The following is a 19,777-nucleotide window of genomic DNA, read 5'->3' as shown; positions in this document are numbered from 1 at the left end:
TGCCTCTCCTAAGACAGTTCTCAGGCCTGGGCACTGCCCGAGGACTAACAGCACTGGCCCCTCTAGCTGTCTGACTGGCACACAGTCATGTTCACCCATGTACACTCTCACCCTGATGCCCCGGTTGGATGCTGTGACTCACTAAGCAAGCCCCTTCCTCTTGAAAAGACAGTTAATCCCAAAGGCTGCTCATGACTGGCAAGACACAGGTCAGCAGTGAGGCAGAGGCACATAAACATCTCTCCTGTCCTCCTCAACTAGCTAGCTCTCCGGGACTGATCAGTTGACTGACCAGTTGGCCTAGCATCCCAGCAAGAAAAGAGCTCCCCACATACAGCTAAGGATACAGAATTCCTGTCTTGCAGGCATGAGACCCTGGGTTCAACCTCCAGCACCAGAGAAAAAATATCAACAACATAAACAAAAAAATCACCGGAGGGGGCAGGGCGATAGACCCTGCTTCCTGCCCCGCTATTCTCAAAAAGGAGGCTAGAGATATCTGTTCACAGAAGGAGAAAGCCATTGCCTACCAGTGGCTGTGCCCATTCAGCCTGCAGTGTCCTAGGACACTAGAACCTTCCAGACATCTTCCTGGCCAGCACCAGGGCCAGCCTTGTGATCAGGGCCCTCCCCGCTGTGTTCTCTTCCTGCCAGCAGCAGGCCAGGTGTCCTGGACTTTGGTAGCCAAGAACAGGCTTCAAAAGGCTAAGTGGAAGGTGACCGTCTTCAAAGCGTCCTCAGACTTCCCAGAAATCCCTGGCATCCAGCCCTGACCTCAGGTCAGTTGCCGGCAAATGAACTTGTGACATGACAGCTCCATGAGGGCAGGGACTCTGACGGTGTCTGTCTGGGGCCCTGGCCTCACCCTGGCAACCCCAAGCACAAGGCTCGCATACAGCAATGCTCTACGGTGACTTGCTGGACTGAGGTGACTGCCACCAAGGAATGATGGGAAGCACCGTGCAGGCAGCCCAGGCTTCAGAGCGAGCCACCGAGCCACCGACCTAGAGCGGAAGCCACCAGCTACAGGCTGCGCTGCCTCTCCCTGCCCAGCCCCCTCCTCACAGCTCCTCAGAGCGCTCTCAGGAATGTCAGCTGGAAATAACATACAACAAAGGCAGAAACTCCTGGGTTGGTTTCGGTCCATAAACACTTCTTTAGCACTCAACTGCGCACAAGATCCCGTTCCAGCACGGTGGGCAATCCCAGATCCCGATCGCTTCCGGTTCATTTTTGTGACAATCCTCTGGAGTTGGATCTATTTAACACTCTCCTTTGCAGCTTCAGACTTTGAAACACAAGAGAACTAAGGCAACTTGCCCGAAGGCTGAGACCGAAAAATGCTGGGCCAGGATTCATATTAATTACACAGTCTAAACTGCTAAAGTGCTGCACCTGTCTGCCTCTAGGGCAGACACTCACTGCAAACTGGTTTCTGTCCCAACCCTTGTAGGATTCCAAGGACATCTGACCACACTACCAGACAGTGTCTTCAGTTACAGAGGAAAGAGACACACGTATTCCTGTGGATCACTGCCTCCCTTGCCCCTCCTGCCTTGTGCCCCCAAACTATGGCGTACTCCCCTGAAATCCAATTTCAGATGAGCATGCTCATGCTCATTAAAAATTTCCCTCCCGTCCCATCCTCCCCCACAACGTACCAGAAAAAGAAACACACAGCTATGCAAAAATAAGAAAGGAAAGGCAGAGAGAAAAGGGCAGGTCTGTGCCTTTAGAGCAAAGTCAGAGGCAGTGCGTGAGAGCAGGAGCTCTGGTCAGGGAACAGAGGCGCAGCCCACACACACAGCTTCAGCTGCCCAGTGTCCAAAGTAACAGAAAATTAAGCCACCTCCCCTCCAAGGAAACAGACGCTTATCATAAAGAACTTTCTTTCTACCTAGTCTCCTGCCAACCATGATGGAAATCTCATTACCAAACTACACCGCTTGCCCTAGGACTGGTGACATCACAAAGAACTCCACAGATGCTCAAGGAGAGGGAACACACCAGCTCATTCACTTGGATGTGACTGAGTGACTGCGCAGGATCTTAGACACTGCCAGTGCATTCGCCTTCAAAGCCCGTAGAGAGAGAAGGCGCTCTCAGGAGCTGCTAGCTTCAGGCCTAGCTATGTTCGATTCATGCATGTGACTGCAAGAGCATGGTCACAAAGGGTTGACTCTGGCCTCACACTGGGTCGCATGACTCTGTCCCCAATTGCCTGAGGTAATACTGTGGAGAGTCACTTTTCTCCAATCTCATAGTCGCTGGTAAGGCAGAGAGGCAGCTCCCCTGAAGGGGAAGACAGACCAGTCTTCACCTCCCCTAGTCCAGGAACTTCTCTCCAAGAAAGCAGGGGCATTCTATCACAGGGCACAAAGACAGGGAGCTGAGGGGAGTGTCTCCTCCCTGGAGGGAGCGGGAGGCTGCAAGACCAGTGAAGAAAATCCATCTCTTCCTACAGGTTGTGTGTGTACTCTCTGCCCCGTGCGCACCCACAATCAGTACTAGACTTGCAGTCCCTAATGAGACGTAATTCCTGAGGCCGCTCGCTCAAAAGGGTTGCCTCATTTTAAATCTGGCTGGCCACCAACACAGACAGTAATCGGATAGTGTTGACTTAAGGAAAAAGACACCATACTCAAAAACAGACACAACTAAGCCAGGTGTGATTGGTGCACGCCTTTAATCCCAGCACTCAGGAGGCAGAGGCAGAGGCAGAGGCAGGCGGATCATTGTAAGTTTGAGGCTAGCCTGGTCTACCTAGTGAGTCCAAAACAGCCAAGGCTACACAGTGAAACCTTGTCTCAGGGGAAAAAAAAAAAAGACACAACTGGCAAGTACTGAGAACCAAGTTGCCCTGGTCATCCAGACATGTCCCGTAGCCAACACTAAGCTTACCAATATCCAATCACCCCGCTGAGCGCCACACTCCAGAACCACAAGGTCTAACACAGCAAGTCCCCAAGGGCCTGTGGTCTTCATTTACTTAACCATCCTCCCCGAGGGGCCAACACTAGACTAACACCAAGGGTAGCAGTGACCAGGTTAAGTGTTGACAGAACAACTCAAAGCCGAGGCTTCCTGTGGTTCAGTTCCTAGCAAGAGATGATAAAAGATCACTTCCACATTTAGAAGTTTACAGTTGAGTTACAGACTATTCACAAATGAAGCATGGCCTCAGCACATAGCCCAGGCTAGCTCTAAGCTCCCACGTAGCCTCCTGCCTTAGCTTCCTGAGGGTTGGCGCTACAGGTGTACACTACCAAATCTGTCTTAAGTCATTAGATTACAACAATTTCTGAGCAAACAAGCGGGAGCTGAAGAGCACAGTGCCCCAAAGGCACGCTTCACCGAAGTCATCTTCAAATGAGAGACAGGGGAAGGGGAAGTCAGGGAGGGAAGGACTCAGGCCACCTGAGGCCTCAAAACGGTCCGCCCGCCCGCCCGCAGCAGCTAAGCAGTTTCGGCCCAACTAGATAAAAAGAGAGCTCTTTGGCTAAAGCAGAATTCACAGGAGCGTAAAACAAATGTCGCAAGTTTGGGCTCTCAGTCCCGGGTGTGCGGCAAGCTGAGTGGCTCAGTGCTGCAGAAAGCAAAAGTCTCTTTGTTTCCACTACATCATCCGTGGTGAAGGGGGAGGGCAGGCGGGGCACAGCTGGTGGCAGCTGTGCCACCATCTGCTTCCCCTCAGCAGCCTTTGCTGGTCTGAGCACAGCCTCCTCGGGGCTCCTGACGCAGAAGCGCGCGGGGTTAAAGGTACAACACCCTATTACAGAAATAGTGGGAATTACTGAGAAATAAATCACTCCTCTGTTGAGTTAACAGCCTTGGGAAGCAGATGAGCCGGTGGTTCTTGGAATTTATGCTGGTTGACTCTCTTTAGACTTGGTGACAGCACAAACTCCGTCAGCTCAATGAGACAAGCACTGTATACAAGCAACCACCTTCCATCTGCTTCCCTAAAGGTGGTAGGTAGGCCAAAAATACCACAGGCCTGAAGCTGGGATCATTCTGGAAAGGAAGAAGGAAAGCCCTCCACCCTGTAGAGGCACGCTGCAGACCAGCTAGGGAGCCATTTGGAATGCTAGGCTTGCCTTCCACATCCTCAGGTAGCTTTTTTCAGAACCTACCACAGGACACTCACCGGTGAAAGTACAGCTGGTGCCTGGGGACCACACACACATGAGGAAAAGGGAGGAGGTGGGCATAGCACACGACATCACTATCTCAACTAGCCTTTCAACGGCAGGCTGAAAGCAAGCATGGAAGCAGGCAGATCAAGCCCCATGCGTGGGATTTAAGTCTTTTCAGAAGGGCAGAGTGTTGAGTCAGGCTCTCACATAGTCCAGGATGAGCAAAATTCTCTGCAGAGGAAGCAGAGGAAGAGCTGAACTTCTGGTCAGCCTGCCTCCATTTCCCTGAGTGCTGGGATTACAGGGCCTGCCTCACTTCCAAAGCGCTGTGCCTTAAACCTAGGGGTTTTTGGTTTGTTGTTGTTGTTTTTTGTTTTTTGGGTTGTTTTTTTTTTTTGCCGCTGGGCAAGCAGCCTACAAAACCGAGCCACCTCCCTGGCCAATAAAAGGGATAGATTCCAAACATAAATCTAAATCACAGGCTCTTCCTGTAAGCCACAGACTCATTCCTGACACCAGCACCGTGGAGCTAAATGGCAATGCTCAGGTAAAGAGCATGCGCTCAACAACCTGTTCCCTCCTGCGTGTATGGCCACCGTGGCACCTGGACCTTGAGAGCATCTGCCAGAAAGCCTGTCAAGCAGGAAGAAAGAGCAAATCCCAAGGGATGATATCCCGGGATCCTCTGCAGTGGAGGCCCGGTTTCAGAGAGCATCCTCCTCCCACCACGGTGGCACGTTGCAGTCCCTGAAAGGAATGTCCCAGGCCACTTACCATACATTTTGCCTTCATCTGATAAGATGATTTTCCTCCTCCCACAGGGCGGATAGATAGCCAGGGCCTCCTGGAAACTCTGCTCAATGTCGGGACTCCAGACTCCCTCGGCGTCGTTGTCAATCGGCTTATCGGCCGAGTCGCTCAGCCTCTCCATGTTTTCGGCAGGGCTCTCGCTGCCGCTCCAGCTGCTGGGCTCAATTTTGGCGGTTGGGTTTTCCAAGCCGAAGCCTGGAGCCTTTTCAAGGAAACAAACCTAAGAGAGAAATGATAAAACGGCGTAAGGGTGGGTGTGGCCATCAACTCGCTGCTCCTAGGAGCTGCACAGCAGGTTCTTGGGCCACCAGTGTGGCGTCGACAATGACTCCTGGTAGGAATATGGCATTCTGGGAACCCAGATGGTTCTGTTCACCGAGCGTCCTGTGAAGTACCCTACAGAAACATTAGCGGCCTCCTGAAGCTGGGTAATCTTCCTGGATGAGAGGGAATTCTCAGCCGTGGTGGCACTCGCTCACGTGAGAACCTTGTACCAAGTGCCTGTACCCTAACAAGCAGCACTGTGCTCAGAGGCGGTCGAATCTCCATAGCAGAATAAGTTTGTATGACGTTGGCCTCACACTCTAGAGACTGACATCAGTGAAATGTCAAGTCACCCCAATAATGAGCATCAGGATGCAAGGACAGGGACGGAAGAAATGAGATCGCTTCAGTGCTGTGGCTGCTCCTCCTGCAGAGTTGGTGATGCCAGCCAACCTACACCTAGAGCACTGGTCTTTGGGGATCCTGGCCTGTGGAGTCAGGTCACTGGGCCCTAAACTGTAACCCTGCATGAAGCAGAGACCAGCCCTGACCTCTCCTACACCTGCCACTCTTGCGGGAATGCACCTCTCCCTGTGGGGCAGCGGCCCGTCCTGTAGCATCCTCTGAGTTCCCCACCACATGGAAACTGTGGGGACAGCCTTTCCTTAATTTTTCTGGGCAGGAAAGATAACAGAAGCAGAAGAAATCGTTCTCTAAAATGTAAATGCATTCCCTTTCAATTACACATGCCCCCTACAGTCACAAGGGGATAAGCTTTCTAAACAAATGTCACGCTGGCTTGACACCAAGGTGAAAATGCTCTAACCCAGTACTCCCTGCTGGCTGCACACTAACATATCAATATTGCTTTGTGAAGACCACATCAGATCATTAGCGCAGAGGACTCCCCAAAAGAAGGAGGGAGAAGAACTGCCCCCGGAAGAAGGATGGGGAGTGGCTCACAGTGGACCTGAGCAAGGAAAGCATGCTGGGTGCCAGGGTGCTGTCAGCTTTTGCGACGGAAGCTTCTCGCCTGTTCTCCCTAAGCTGTGGGTCTCGACAGAGCCCAGGTACAGAAACCCTGAATACTGCAGTGTCTGTGCTCCAGCTGAAAGGTGGCTTTGGGCGCCTCACCTTGACTTTCTTCAATTTGGCAGCATTTGAATTAAAAACAAAAACAAAAAAGTCAGCACACATGTTTTTAACTGTCATCACTAAACCATCCTTCAGGTAGATACTGATGGTCCCTTACCCACTCACAGGTGCTTACACACGACTTCAGAATGTGCCAATGTCAAGGTATAAATTATGAAACAAGGAAGGGTTTTGTGACTGGCCCCAAGATGAACTCTGGGAGCCCGCCTCATGGGCCTTTTGAATTTTCAAGTGATTACATTTTGGGTTGGGATCTGAAAGTACTATAAAATCTGAGCTAAGTTGTAACCACTCTAGTGATTGCTTACTGGAGAAATTACGAGACTAGGAGGGAACTCTTTGATAGTGGCTAGCCTCTCTCCCAACCAACCAAACAATGCACACACACACATAAAACCACAGGCCAACCTAGCTTAGATCACAGTGGAATGAACTCACCCAAGGAAACTGCATGTAAAGATATACATTAGGTACGTGGGTGCTCAACCAGTATGGCCCAGGGATGGAATGCAGCAGAGGGCTGAGGGGCTGGGCCTTGGCTGGCCTGGGAAGAACTTCTCATGCAAGCACAAGTACAGTCTCCAGAAGGAAAACACAGCACCAACGCCCACCCAAAGCCTGAAGCCCATCCATCTTATCAGCTGGTCACACAGGCTGCGCTGGAACCTCACCAGCCAGGACACTCGCTGGCCCCCCAGCACCTCCCACCTGCACACTGGTTTGCGGAAACTACTCAGCCAATTAATTAAGTTAACATCATTTCCTTGCTGGGCTTTACCCTACTCATACCTCGACCCCCCGGGGGGGTGGTGCGAGATGGGGTGAGGGGTGTTTATCCATCCTCTAGGTCAGCTTCTCCTCAAAGACCCATTTCCTATGGCCTGACTAGCCCTTGGGACCCATATGGACCTTCCTAGCTCTGCCCACGTCTCATCAACGTATCTGAAATCCCAAGGAAGGGGGTCAGCTCCACTCTGTGATGCTTGGAAGAAGGCAGGAAAGCCCCTCCACTAGCCAAACGGTCCACCAAAGATGGCCTCACTCAGCAGACTGGCGGCAAAGTTGCTTCTAAGGCTAAAAGTCACACACTTTAATTGATCTACCCACCCAGGAAGCAGACACAGTGCTAAGCGCTCCTACACTTTGATTCATTTGCAGCAAAGGTGGGAATTTCACGATTCTGGTCTACTGGAGCTCATTGGCCTGGAGTTGCCCCCTCTGGCCATGAAGTAGTACCCAGCTCCAGAAAACACCAGACACAAAATCCAGAGCCACTCACTCGGGCCCTTGGTGTTACAACTCCACTGTAAGATGAGTCCCTGTATGGGCAGAGTTTCCGATCACAAGGCTGGTGGGGCTGGCTGAGAAAACTCCCCGTACTAGATACCAAAATAACCGTCCTGGCATTTCACTCCCCCAGCTCCATCCAAAGCCACCTCGTCCTGGAATCTGGCCTTGTCGCTCTAGTGACTCTGAGAGTATCAGTCACATGTTACGTTACGAGCATCCTACACATGTAGAGCTGCCTACTGCTCAATCTACCTGGATTTGAATGCATACCAAGAAGTGCCTGCTTATTAGCAACAGTGAGATCTAATCAAGGCAGGCGGAGCGACACCCGCCTGTCACCTCAGCACTCTGGAGGTGGGCCTGGGAGGGTCCTGAAATGAAGGCCAACCTGGGCTACATAGTAAGAACTCCGGCTCAGTCAACAACACCACAGAACATAATGGATTTCACAGGCTATCTGAAAAGCCGATAACCAACACATATATTGGATGTGACAGTCCAGTTTCCTTCAACTCAGAATGATCTCTTTCTCCCTCTCTGTCTGTCTCTGTCTCTGTCTCTCTCTCTGTCTGTCTGTCTCTCTCTCTCTCTCTCTCTCTCTCTCTCTCTCTCTCTGTGTGTGTGTGTGTGTGTGTGTGTGTGTATGTGTGTGTGTGTTACATTCAAACTGGGATCTAGATTCCAAACTTGACTCACTCACAAGCCATGTGACTCAAACTAAATTAGTTAATCTTTTAGAGCTCATTTTCCCTTACACAATGGAGATATTAAATTCTATCCTAATGCAGAAAAACAACAGGGGGAAAGGCAACTGCAGAGTGATTGCTGTGAGATCACGTGAGATAAGAGGAGGAATTCTGCCACCTGAGAGACACTGCTCTCATTCACTGATTATCCGGCGCATCCTCTAGACCACAGCGTGCCATGATGCCAAAACACCTTAAAAAAAAAAAAAAGGCCAAGCACAATGGCGCAGGCCCAACACTCAGGGAGGCAGAGGCAGGTGGATCACTGTGAGTTTGAAGTCAGCCTGCTCTACAAAGCTAATGCAGACCAGCCAAAGCTACACAAAAAAACCCTGGGGGGTGGGGTAGGGTGGGGGGACCCACACATACAAAAAGAAAAAACTAGGATAGTGGAGGAATAAAACTGCCTCCCCTGAAAGAAAGTTCACTTAAAGAAAAATCAATTTACAAGGGACTTGCATCTTAAAAGTCTTCCCAAGTGACAGGAGAAATGGCTCAATGGTTATGGGAGAGTGGCTAAGTGGCTGCTCTTCCAAAGGATCCCAGGTTTAACTCCTAGGACCCACATGGCAGCTCACAACACAGCAGCTCACAATGTCTGTAACTCCAGTTCCAAGGGATCAGACACTCTCACACCAGTGCACATAAAATGAAGTTAAAAAAAAAACCACACACACACACACAACAAAGTCATCAAAAGAAAAAAAAAATCCGATTGTTGAAAACTAGTTCCCTTAAATCCACCTAAGTTCACATTCTCTAATTATAGTTTTCATGCTCTTCTAGGCAAGGTGTCTCCAAGGGAAGTTTGTTGGCACGAACAAACCCCTGTGTAAGTGCTCTGTAGTCTGAAGGCCCTCCATTTCCACCATGAACACCGTTCTGTAGGCCCCTCAACTCCTCAAAGTCCCTAGCCCACAGTCAAAACACAGCTGTTAAGAATAACCCAAGTAGCCTGCTAACTGCCTAGACAGCCGCCTCCCACAGGGACATTCCTTTCCCAGAACCCACCAACACTTCACGAAGAGTCACAAGAGCATGGGGGGAGGTGTCACAAGCACACTTGACCCACACAGCCTATTCTAAGAGCCTCAGGACAGAGCGAGAGGGGAGCAAATGCAGGCAGGCACTTCTGACACCAACTCTTCACAGGGTTGACAAGTGACAAGAGAAGATGCTACTCCCTCACAGATTTCCATGAGGCCCTCACCAAGCAAACATCTTTCTCCTTCATTAAAATTAACCCTTGTGGTTAATAAACTGTCATTGAGCGTGAGAGGCGGAAAAAAAAAATACATAAACCTTGTTTTAGCCAATGTCTTAATTGTCTATGAAAACATAGGAAAGGGGCCAGTCTAAGAGTTGGACTCAGATGCCTGCCTAAGTACCCATGTGCTTGAGTTTCCACTGTTAGCCATGAAGGAAGCCAATTCATCCATCCATCCGCCATCTTGTATTCCCTAAACAGTGCCTATAATAGAACTACATATTACTGTGCCCTTTAACTGCACCCCAGTGTACTTTAGGGAAGGCACCCTTGTGCTCACCATAACATCTTCACCCCAGTGATGACACAATATCCGATACAGAAACTGCCAATAAAGGAATGAGTCACCCAGACGACCTGAGCATGCTTTGATAACCTGACAGCTCATTCTCCATACTCAAGCTAGCTAATTTTCCCTGAATAGTAAGTACTTAACTTAGTAACTACTTAAATATGGAGCTTGAGCTGGGCAGTGGTAGCGCACACCTTTAATCCCAGCACTTGGAAGGCTGAGGCAGGCAGATTGCTGTGAGTTTGAGGCCAGCCTGGTCTACAAAGTGAGTCCATGACAGCCAGGGCTACACAGAGAAACCCTGTCATAACAACAACAAAAAGATGGAGCTTGGTGGTGACGTGCTTGAATAGCGTGTTTGAGGTACTAGGGTTATCCACAAAAAGAAAATGAGGGGAAATCACCATATTAGAAACACTAGCCAGACAATGTGGACAGCCCCACTCCTTATCTGTCCGCGATTATTACTGACACTAGTAGTTCCGTGCAAGAGACAAATAAGGTCTTGATCCTAAGAGGTAAGCTGCTCTCATCATAAACCTGTTTAAAGGAACTTCCAAATTCTCCAGTTCCCTGGTACCTAGGAAGGCAGAGGCAGACAGATCTCTGTGAGTTCGAGGCCAGCCTGGTCTACAAAGAGAGCTCCAGGACAGCCAGGGCTATTACACAGAGAAACACCGTCTCGAACCGCCTCCCCCCACCAAAAAAAAAGAAAAGAAAAGAAAAGGAAAGAAAAGAAATTCAAAAGCAAAGGAGATGGTAAGGCAATGGAACAGGCAGGGAAGCAGGGGATGGGCGGGAGGAGAGCTAATAAGCGCAGGTCTTCACTAGCTCAAGAAGTGCTCGAGCGGGAGCCACTGGGAGAGGGGCTGCGGGAAAGAGACTCACACAGAGAGATATTTATAGCACTCAGCTTGACCACCAATTGGATAGCTTGAAGGTCACGGTGATCCTCACAAAAGCCCAGATGTTTTATGAAAGGAAAAAAAGCTATTCTCCGTCAAAAAACAAAGAAGAACCCAGGGTGCCAAGGAACTTCCCTGCCAATGTAATCTCAGACAGCACATCTAATGACAATCCCACAGCCTCCCAGGGGCCCCAGGTGATGAGCAGTAGTGAGTGACAAAGACTTTGTCTGCAGGCCCTTCATCACTGCTCTGACCTTGGGCATTATCCCCACCTTAGGTGGTCCAGAGATGGAAGTTGCCCAAAGTCACGAGCGGCACAGAACCTGTGTCTGGTCCAGGTGGAGTGAATTCCATAGGCACATCAGACTCACTTGACACCCTCAGTAGGCGGGAGGGAGGCAGTGCTGAATTCCCAGCTCTGTCCACAGCTGACATCACCACGCACAGTCTAATTAATTCCTAATGAATAGTGATGACACTGACTCACCTCCCAGGGCAGTTGGGAGGAATTTCAGGCAGTAATGACAGTTAATTGCTTCTGCATATGTAAAGTGGGGCATGTAATTATTTTCCTATCATTTCAGACTCTCACAAACCTTGCTAACGAGTGACCTAATCACGTGAGGCTCAGTAGCCAGAGGGGCGGGACTAAAGGTTACATGTAATGGTCAGAGATGGCAGAACTCTCTAGAATGCAGGCTCTGAGGCTTCTGTCGCACAGCCAGCAGCAACCAGTGAGCCTTGTTTGGTGTCATGGGCTCCAATTGTCAACAGTGTCCCTCTACATTGGGTGAAAAAGGAAAGGCTAGTTATAATCACTCCTTTCCAAAGCCACTTTCCTGTCAACAGAGTCCCGCCCACAGGCCAATGCTTCTCCAGCCCACTGTCTCTGAGTACCCCATGCAGGCCTTGACATTACCATCCTGGGCCTGAGTGCACGCCCAGTGTACCGCTCAAGAAAACCTCTGACTTCATATGATACAAATCTTACCACACTGTTTAAAGAAACTCCCTTGTCCATTCATGAACCAGAGAACAGCACAGCAATCGTGTCTTCCTCTAATACCTCCACCCCCACTGGAGGTGAGCACAGCTCTCCTTCAGCTGTGAATTCCACAAAAAAAGATGCAGCCACCCACCCACCCACCCAGTGCCAGGCAGGCTATCCTTCCCACCGAGCCTCCTCAGTCCAAAAATCTGACGTACATCAGGAAGCGCGATACGATGCAGTCAGGAGACTGGGTACAGACCCTCTAGCGTGAGGGTTAATACTGTCAGTTTGACGGGACCTAGCATCACCTAGGAGAGATGACATGCCAGTGACAGATTCTCTAAATCTTGTTGACTAAGATGTGGGAAGAGTCACATTAATTGTAGGCACCATCCAGGCTGGGGTCCTAGACTGAGTAAAAAGAGAAAGTAAGCTGAACACACAGATTTGTTACTCTGTTTCCTAGCTGCAGATTTGATAAGAGCAGCTGCCTCAAATTCCTGACAGGATGTTTTCCTGGACATGACGGACTGACTAACTCCTTGAAATGTGAGCCATAAAATAAAAAATAATAATTTAAAAAAAAAAAAAACTTCCTTCCACAAGGTATTTCTGCTAGCTATTTTGTCACAGCTAAACAACTATCCGAGAGACATAGACTGAGTGAGACACAGCTGCAAGAGCTGCCCACAGTTAAAGAGTTCACCCTTCAAGCAGCCAGCCATCAGTGTCTCCAGAGGAAAACTCGTGATCTTGCCCAGAGGTTAACCACAGAACTCCAAGAGGACCTTCTGAATTCCAACAGGCCTACCAAACAGATGAATGTTCCAGGTATACAAAACAATGCTACATTATCTAAACCAGCAAGACTAACACTTCTGAGGTAGCAAGTACCCTATATATATAACCATAATGCCACTTGCTCGGAAAGACTAGTTCACAGCATTGAGTAGGGCTGGAGAGATGGCTCAGCAGTTAAGAGCACGCAGTACTTGGTACTTGCAGAGAACCCGGGTTCAGTCTCAACGCCCATGTCAGGCAGCTTCCAACTACCTGTAACTCCTACACTTTCTTTTAGGTTTCAGGGCACCATCACTAACACATACACACTCCCACACACACAAACACACACTCCGGCTTTGTTTTGTTTAAATCCGAAAGTAAACAACTCCTATTTTTATTTCTTTTTAATGTTTCTTTTGATTGTATGAGTATTGGTGTTTTGTCTCCATGTATGCATATGCATTACATGCATGCCTAGTGCCCAGAAGAGAGAGTTAGATCCCCTAAAAGGTAAGCTACCAACAGTTGTAAGCCAACATGTAGGAACTAAACCTGGGTCCTCCAGTGCTCAGAGCTGATAGACTATCTAGTCCAACAGCCCCTACTTTACGACATACCACATAAGCATGTACATTGTGCTTGGGTACACCCTGTAGGAAACCAGCATTTCCAAAGGGGTCCACCTTCAACCACACGCCTCAAGTGATGCCTGTAAGCGAGCACCATTCCAAGGGGCACTGGTAAATGCTGCAGGAGTCACACCCCTGATTACAAAATAGACTCACCTAGTGTCGCTGCTCGCTGCCAGCTGACTTAATGATACGTTGGCTCTGGATTCACACCAGAGCCTAGCAGCTGACCTGTCCGACGTGGCTCCCCCTTGGAGATTCAGAATACCCACTCCCTGCATCAGAAACATCACTCCCACTATACGTGGGGGAGCCACCCTTGCTGTCCTCTCCAGCTTCTGGGACTCACGCGGCTTCTCTTTTTTTCTGGGTCCCCATCAGTGCTGTTGGCTTTGTTGCACATTGGTCAGGGAATTGAGAAGGAGAAACCCACAGCTCACCTCTCCCTAGGTCTTAAGTTGGACAAGAAGAAGATCCTGAGCCAAGATGGCATTTTGAGTTGTTGAACTAAGGAGCCAAAGCCCTGCTCTAGGTCACCTACCACGGACCCTGCATCAGAGCTTCTCTGAAGACCCAGAGGAGCCTCACGGATCTCCCAGCACCTGCATCAGAAGATCCAAAATCTAGGCTCCAACACACCCAAAGGGAGAAAGGACCTTGCCAACAAGCTAAGGTAACCCAGAAATGATCCATTACAGCACACTCTTCCCTTTCCTACCCAACAGACAAGGTCCTAAAGGGTAGGAGAGCAGGCATCCTGACAGTTAACCTAAATCATGCTTGGTTCCGGTTTTGAGTCCCAAATGTAATCACTAAACACCTAGGGCACAGAAACTGATATTGTGTGATCTCTAGAACCCAGCACAGTGACCATTAGGACGGGTTTTTTGTTGTTGTTGATTTTTTTTTGGTTGGGTTGTTTGTTTGTTTGTTTGTTTGTTTGTTTGAAGGGGTGGTGGTGCTAGATAAAGCAATGGGCAAAGCTCACCTGGTGCAACAAATCCACACTCATGCAATTCTGAAGCCCAAAGCTCAACGGCTTACAATGGCCTATATTAAAACTCCCACGTCAGGCACTATGGCACAGCCTGTAACCCCAGCATCCAGGAGGCTGGGGCCAGAGGATCCTGTGTTAGAGGTCAGTCTGGGTCACACAGCAAGTTTGAGGGCAGCTTGGGTTACACAGTAAGTCCATGTCACCAAGGTATACAGGGTAAAGCAGGGCAGTAGCTCAAGAGTCCAGAAACAACCCCTACCTACGTGTTTGCACTTGGTCTGTGACAAGGGTAGCACTGTGCTGCCTTTGGTAAAGAACAGCTTTGTCAATAAATAAATAAGGACACTCAGTATCTATGTGAACAAAACAAATGACCCCTACCTCACACTGTACTCAAAATTCAACCTAAACGAGACTTTAGATCTAAATTTCAAAAACAAAATAATAAAGGCTTTAGAAGAAAGCCCATATCTGGGTGGTGGTGGTGTACGCCTTTAATCCCAGCACTCAGGAAGCAGAGGCAGGCAGATCTGTGAGTTTGAGGCCAGCCTGGTCTACAAAGCAAGTCCAGGACAGCCAAGGCTACACAGAGAGACCCTGTCTCAAAAAAATCAGAAGAAGAAGAATGAAGAAGAGAGGAGAAGGAGGAGGAGGAGAAGGCCCAGAAACTGATTTTAATGTATCAAATTATTACTGTAAAAGGACAAAATGGAGCTGGTGATTTGACCAACAGGTGAAGGTGCTTGTGACCAAGCCCAATTAACCTAAACTCAATTCCAGGGCCCAATACTAAAGAGAATGCACTCCCATTCTGGATGGATGGAGGGGGGAAGGGAGCAAGGGAGGGAGCGAGGGAGTGGAGAGAGAGAGAGAGAGAGAGAGAGAGAGAGAGAGAGAGAGAGAGAGAGAGAGAGAGAGAGAGAGATATGGATCCTTGGTTAAGAGCACACATTGTCCTTGCATAAGACAGTTCCCAATACTAGCCTGTGAGTCCAGGGATCCAATGTCCTCTGGTCTCACTGGGCAATATTTTTCATGTACAGAAAAGTAAATAAGTTAAAAATAATAATACTAAGCCAGGTGTGGTGGCACACACATGTAATCCCAGCACTCAAGGAGGCAGAGACAGGCAGATCTGAGTTTAAGACCAGCCTGGTCTACAAAACAAGTCCAGGATAGCCAAGGCTACACAGAGAAACTCTATCTTGAAAAAAATAAAATAAAATAATGATGACAACGATGATAAAGCAAGAAGATGACTTGAACCCAGAAATTCAAGGCCAGCCTATGTAGAACCAAGCCTCAAAAAAGCAATGGAGGGAGGGAGGGAGGGAGAGACCCTGCTACAAGTAAAAACTTCCTTGTACTTCAAGAAGCATAAAATAAAATTCACCAGGCATTGTGGACGCAGGCTGATCTCTGTGTCTAAGGGCAGCAAGTTCCGGGCCAGCCAGGGCTACACAGTAAGACCCTGCCTCAATCAAATTTTCAAAAGAAGCCATAGCTGCAAAGTCACTCAGCAGATAAGCATCTCCTTGATACTTAATAAACTCCTACCAACTAATAGAAATCAGGCAGTAGTAGTAATAAATGTATTGTATTGTATAAAAAACAAAGGGACAATGAATGAGGTGGTGTTCAACCAGTTACTAAACACGTCCACATTGAAACTATGTGGCCGGTGTGGCATCTGAGGACAAGTTCTACAGTCACACCTGTCTTTCCACCATCTCTGAAGCTGCTGTAATGCATGTTCTGGGCTAGCTGGCCACTCATAACATCACAGACAGACAGACAGACAGACAGACAGACACACACACACACACACACACACACACACACACACACACACACACCGCTTTCTGGATGACTCCCATCTCTGCCTCAGTACAGAAGAGCTGCGATTCCACTAAGGTCTCCACAGAGGCAGTCTGCTCATGTCATCGGGCCCCACAGCAACACGTTTACTTGACAAGCCATTCTCTGAGGCCCTAAAACAAAAGGCTAAAAAGCTGTCAAGGATGTTGAGGGCCCAGAACCCTCACAGACAGCTGATGAGAGAATAAAGCACTCCAGGCATTCTGGAAAACTCATTGGCAATCACTATGAACTACCAGAACTGATGAGATGCATTATTTGGTAACTCCGAGTCCTTCTCACAAGCCCAACAGAGGGCTCTGGAGGATGGGTACATGAACATTTATGGGAGCGCTCATCAGAGAAGCCAGAGGTGCTCAAATTCTTATTCACTGCAGGACACATTGCATCACATTCACAACACTTGTGGCTAGAAAAACCCACAAATCCAATATGGTCAGCGTTAAGAGCAGGCGCGTTTCAGTGTCAGTTGCTAATATTAAGTCAGCAGCACTTCGTGTGCTCAGGGGCAGCCTGTGGCTAGTGGCTACAGTGTAACACGAGGCAGGCAAGAAGTGGTTTGGCCGCTGTCAACGTTCTGCAGGATGTTGCTGTTGCAGTCAATTGTGATGGTTAGTGGCATAAACCAAAGAAAAATCTATTCTACGCATCCATTCACAAGTTCCGACACTAAGGAGACTGAGCCACGAGGCAGGTGTAGTGGTGCATGCCTGTAATAGCAGCACTGAGAGGTTAAGGAAGACTTCAGATTCTGGGTTAGCCTGGGCGGAGGGTGAGAACCTGTCTTTAGAGAAAGAGAGCTGACTTCAAAGAGAAGCCTACTCAGTGTTACTGGAGGTGAGGACAGCAGCCCCCTTTGGAGGTTGGGAGTGGTGGCACACGCCTGTAAGAGGAGCCGAGATTCTATTTTAATCTTGGTTTCGAAATCAGTCCGAGGCCAGCCTGGGCTACAAGACACCCTGTCTCCAAAACAAAACAAAAAGGTCTGGACGTGTAAGTGTTCACAGTGGAAAAATACAGGGTCTCGAAACTGATGACGCTTGCACTTTTTTTTCTAAGCATGTTAGTTACACTTCAGTAAAAATCTTGGCAGGGGGGAGGTGAGAGAACCCAGCCGAGCATGGTGGCACACGTCTGTAATCTCAGTACCAAAGGCACAAATTTGAAGCCAGCCTGGGCTACAACGAAGAGACCTTATCTCCTAAGAAGGATTTGGGGGTGGGTGAGCAATACAAGGATAATGAAAACCACCTGTGTGTTCTATGTTACTCGGTGTCTATTCCGGCAGTTTTGAGCACAACTGCTCTTACTGTGAGATGTTGGATGTGTTGCCATGGGCACTGGATCCTCCCTAGTGAGGGTGAGGATGCCACTCATAACATCACAGACAGACAGACAGACAGACAGACAGACAGACACACACACACACACACACACACACACACACAGCTTTTTTACAAAGATCCCTAAAGGAGGGAGGAGGAAGAGAGGGAGCAAGAGCACCATACGGAACCACACTAATCCCAAGTGCTGGGATTAAAGGCACATGCTGTCATGCCTGGCTGAAACCAGAGTTTCTAAGTCAAAAGCATTTTTAATGTGCTCTGAGGCCAAGAAACCTCTCTGGATTGTCTTAGGAAATACAATGTGGTGTGTCTCTTAAGCATTCCAAATTCCCCAATGCATGATAGTGACAACTCAGAGAGACACTCAGGGAGGCACAGGTGCCTTGTTTGAACAGCCTAGACCTGTGGATTAATTCTGCTGGGGAGAGGTGCATTCACTCGGCTCCAAGAACCGCTCACCCAACTTTGTCTTCAGTCTTCCCGAATAGTCCCCTGCTCCCTGAGGAGAGGTGGTGAGTGACAGTGTGGTAATTCAAGCCTCACCTCTCCAGGCTGCTGGGCTAAGGCCAGCAAAGCCAATACAAGCTAACACAGGAATTGACCAAAACCACACAGCAGTGCATGAGTGTGGCCATCCATGTGCACCAGATGAGCTGTTCCCCACCCTTCAAGGGTGAAATGAAACCTGGACTAAGAGGAAGCATCTGTAAACCGGGTCTCACACTGAACAAGATGTGACGTCAATGGCCAATTAAAACCCCACCCTCAGGCCAACTCATCCTCCAACTAGATCAAACGCAGCAGAAGAAAAAAAATCTTGGCATTGCAGTTAAAGATTGGCTACGGCCAGATAAGGCAGTGACTACTGTCTCTCTCTGGGACAATGAATTACTTAGTGGATACATAGTCCGTGTGAATTTTTAATTCTGCTCTTAGTAACTGTGGCCCAGCTTCTTTTCCTCCAATAATATCACCATGGTAAAGTGGTAAGCGACACGATCCGTAGAAACCCTTAATAAGTAGCATGTCCCTGTCATTGGCTGACAGTCATAGGCTGCTTTAGCTAAATGTATACAGACTAGTGTGAACACTCTTTTCCTTTTTGGAGATTCACTTTATAGCCCTGGCTGACCTGGAGTGGGCTATGCAGACCAGGCCAGCCTCAAATGCAGAGATCTGCCTGCCTCTGCCTCCTGAGTGCTCGGATCAAAGGTGTGCGCCGCCACGCCCAAGTGTACAAGCAGCTTGACTTTGCTGGCATGCTGCCATGTCTCTCAGGCAACTGCTGAGTAAATACATGCAACAATATTTGACAGTTACAGCTTAAATATGTGTTCACTCTGTAGGACCAATTTTCCAAAGCAGGAGCTCTTTTCCCTTCAGGCCTGTACCCCTCCCAACACCTAACACAATTCAGTCAATAGCCATCCAATTTATTTTATTAATACTTCCTTTTATGACTTTTAAGAAACCAAGCCAGGACCAGTAGTACGGTGCCTGTTAACACCAGAGCTCGAGAGGTAGAGGCTGACTGCCTTTTCAAGGCCTGCTTAGACTACAAGCTCAGACCCTAGGAGACTGGGCACAAAAATCCCATCTCATCTGGCAAACTTTCAAGGACCGATTCAGGCATACCCGAGTCTAGACCCACAGAGCAAAAGCAGGAACTACTGACTTGAAAAATAGTCTTCCCATTTCCCCCAAACCCCCAACCCTCTCCAGACTCGAGGCTGGGGCCCCACCTGCTGATCTGAAGTCCTCACTAGGGACCCCGGCCCCCAGCCCCCAAGGCAGCTGCTTGGCCTGGGTGACTGCTACAGCACTGGCCTGAGCTGCTTCTTTCTTCACCTCCTGAAGGCCAGGGGGCTGCTCTAAGTATCACGTTACCACAAAAATAACAGCAGGCCTGCCTACACCCCTGCCAAGTGCAAGAGGGAAGTGCCCAGGAAGTGAGAGAGAGTGGCCCTGGGGAGGAAAAGAGGCAGGCATTTGAACAGAAGCAGAAGAGAGCCCCCACTTTGAGAACTGCATTTTAGAATCCGTATCTGCTTTCTTAACAACATCTCCACAGTGGACCCCTCACAACTCTTAATTCACTCAGAAGCCAGAGGGACTCTGTTACTTGGCCATTCTGAAGGTGCTTTTAAAAAACTGTTGGGGGCGGGGGGCGCATAGCATACATGAAAGTTCAGACAGGAGTCAAAGGTTTGTACCAGGATTCCCAACTCTCCAAGTCCCTGATGTTGCACAGCTCTCTAATGTAATGCTCTCAAAACAAAATTCCA

At 48.9% G+C, this 19,777-nt stretch overlaps 1 protein-coding gene across 1 annotated transcript in view; it reads right to left on the bottom strand.

The window, feature by feature from the left end:
* TEAD1 (TEA domain transcription factor 1) overlaps positions 1–19,777 on the bottom strand; it is a 229,164-nt gene that overhangs the window by 146,388 nt on the left and 62,999 nt on the right. Inside the window, exon 2 of the mRNA XM_084773005.1 lies at positions 4,911–5,166. Within this exon, the coding sequence (XP_084629131.1) occupies positions 4,911–5,067 (157 nt within the window). The 5' untranslated portion in view covers positions 5,068–5,166. The remainder of the gene's footprint in view (positions 1–4,910; positions 5,167–19,777) is intronic.

This window comes from Acomys minous (genome assembly GCF_964271855.1).
Source record: "Acomys minous genome assembly, chromosome: 2".
NCBI lineage: Eukaryota > Metazoa > Chordata > Mammalia > Rodentia > Muridae > Acomys > Acomys minous.
The sequence above is the reverse complement of the archived record's forward strand: the minus strand, read 5'-3'. Positions and strand labels throughout refer to the sequence as shown.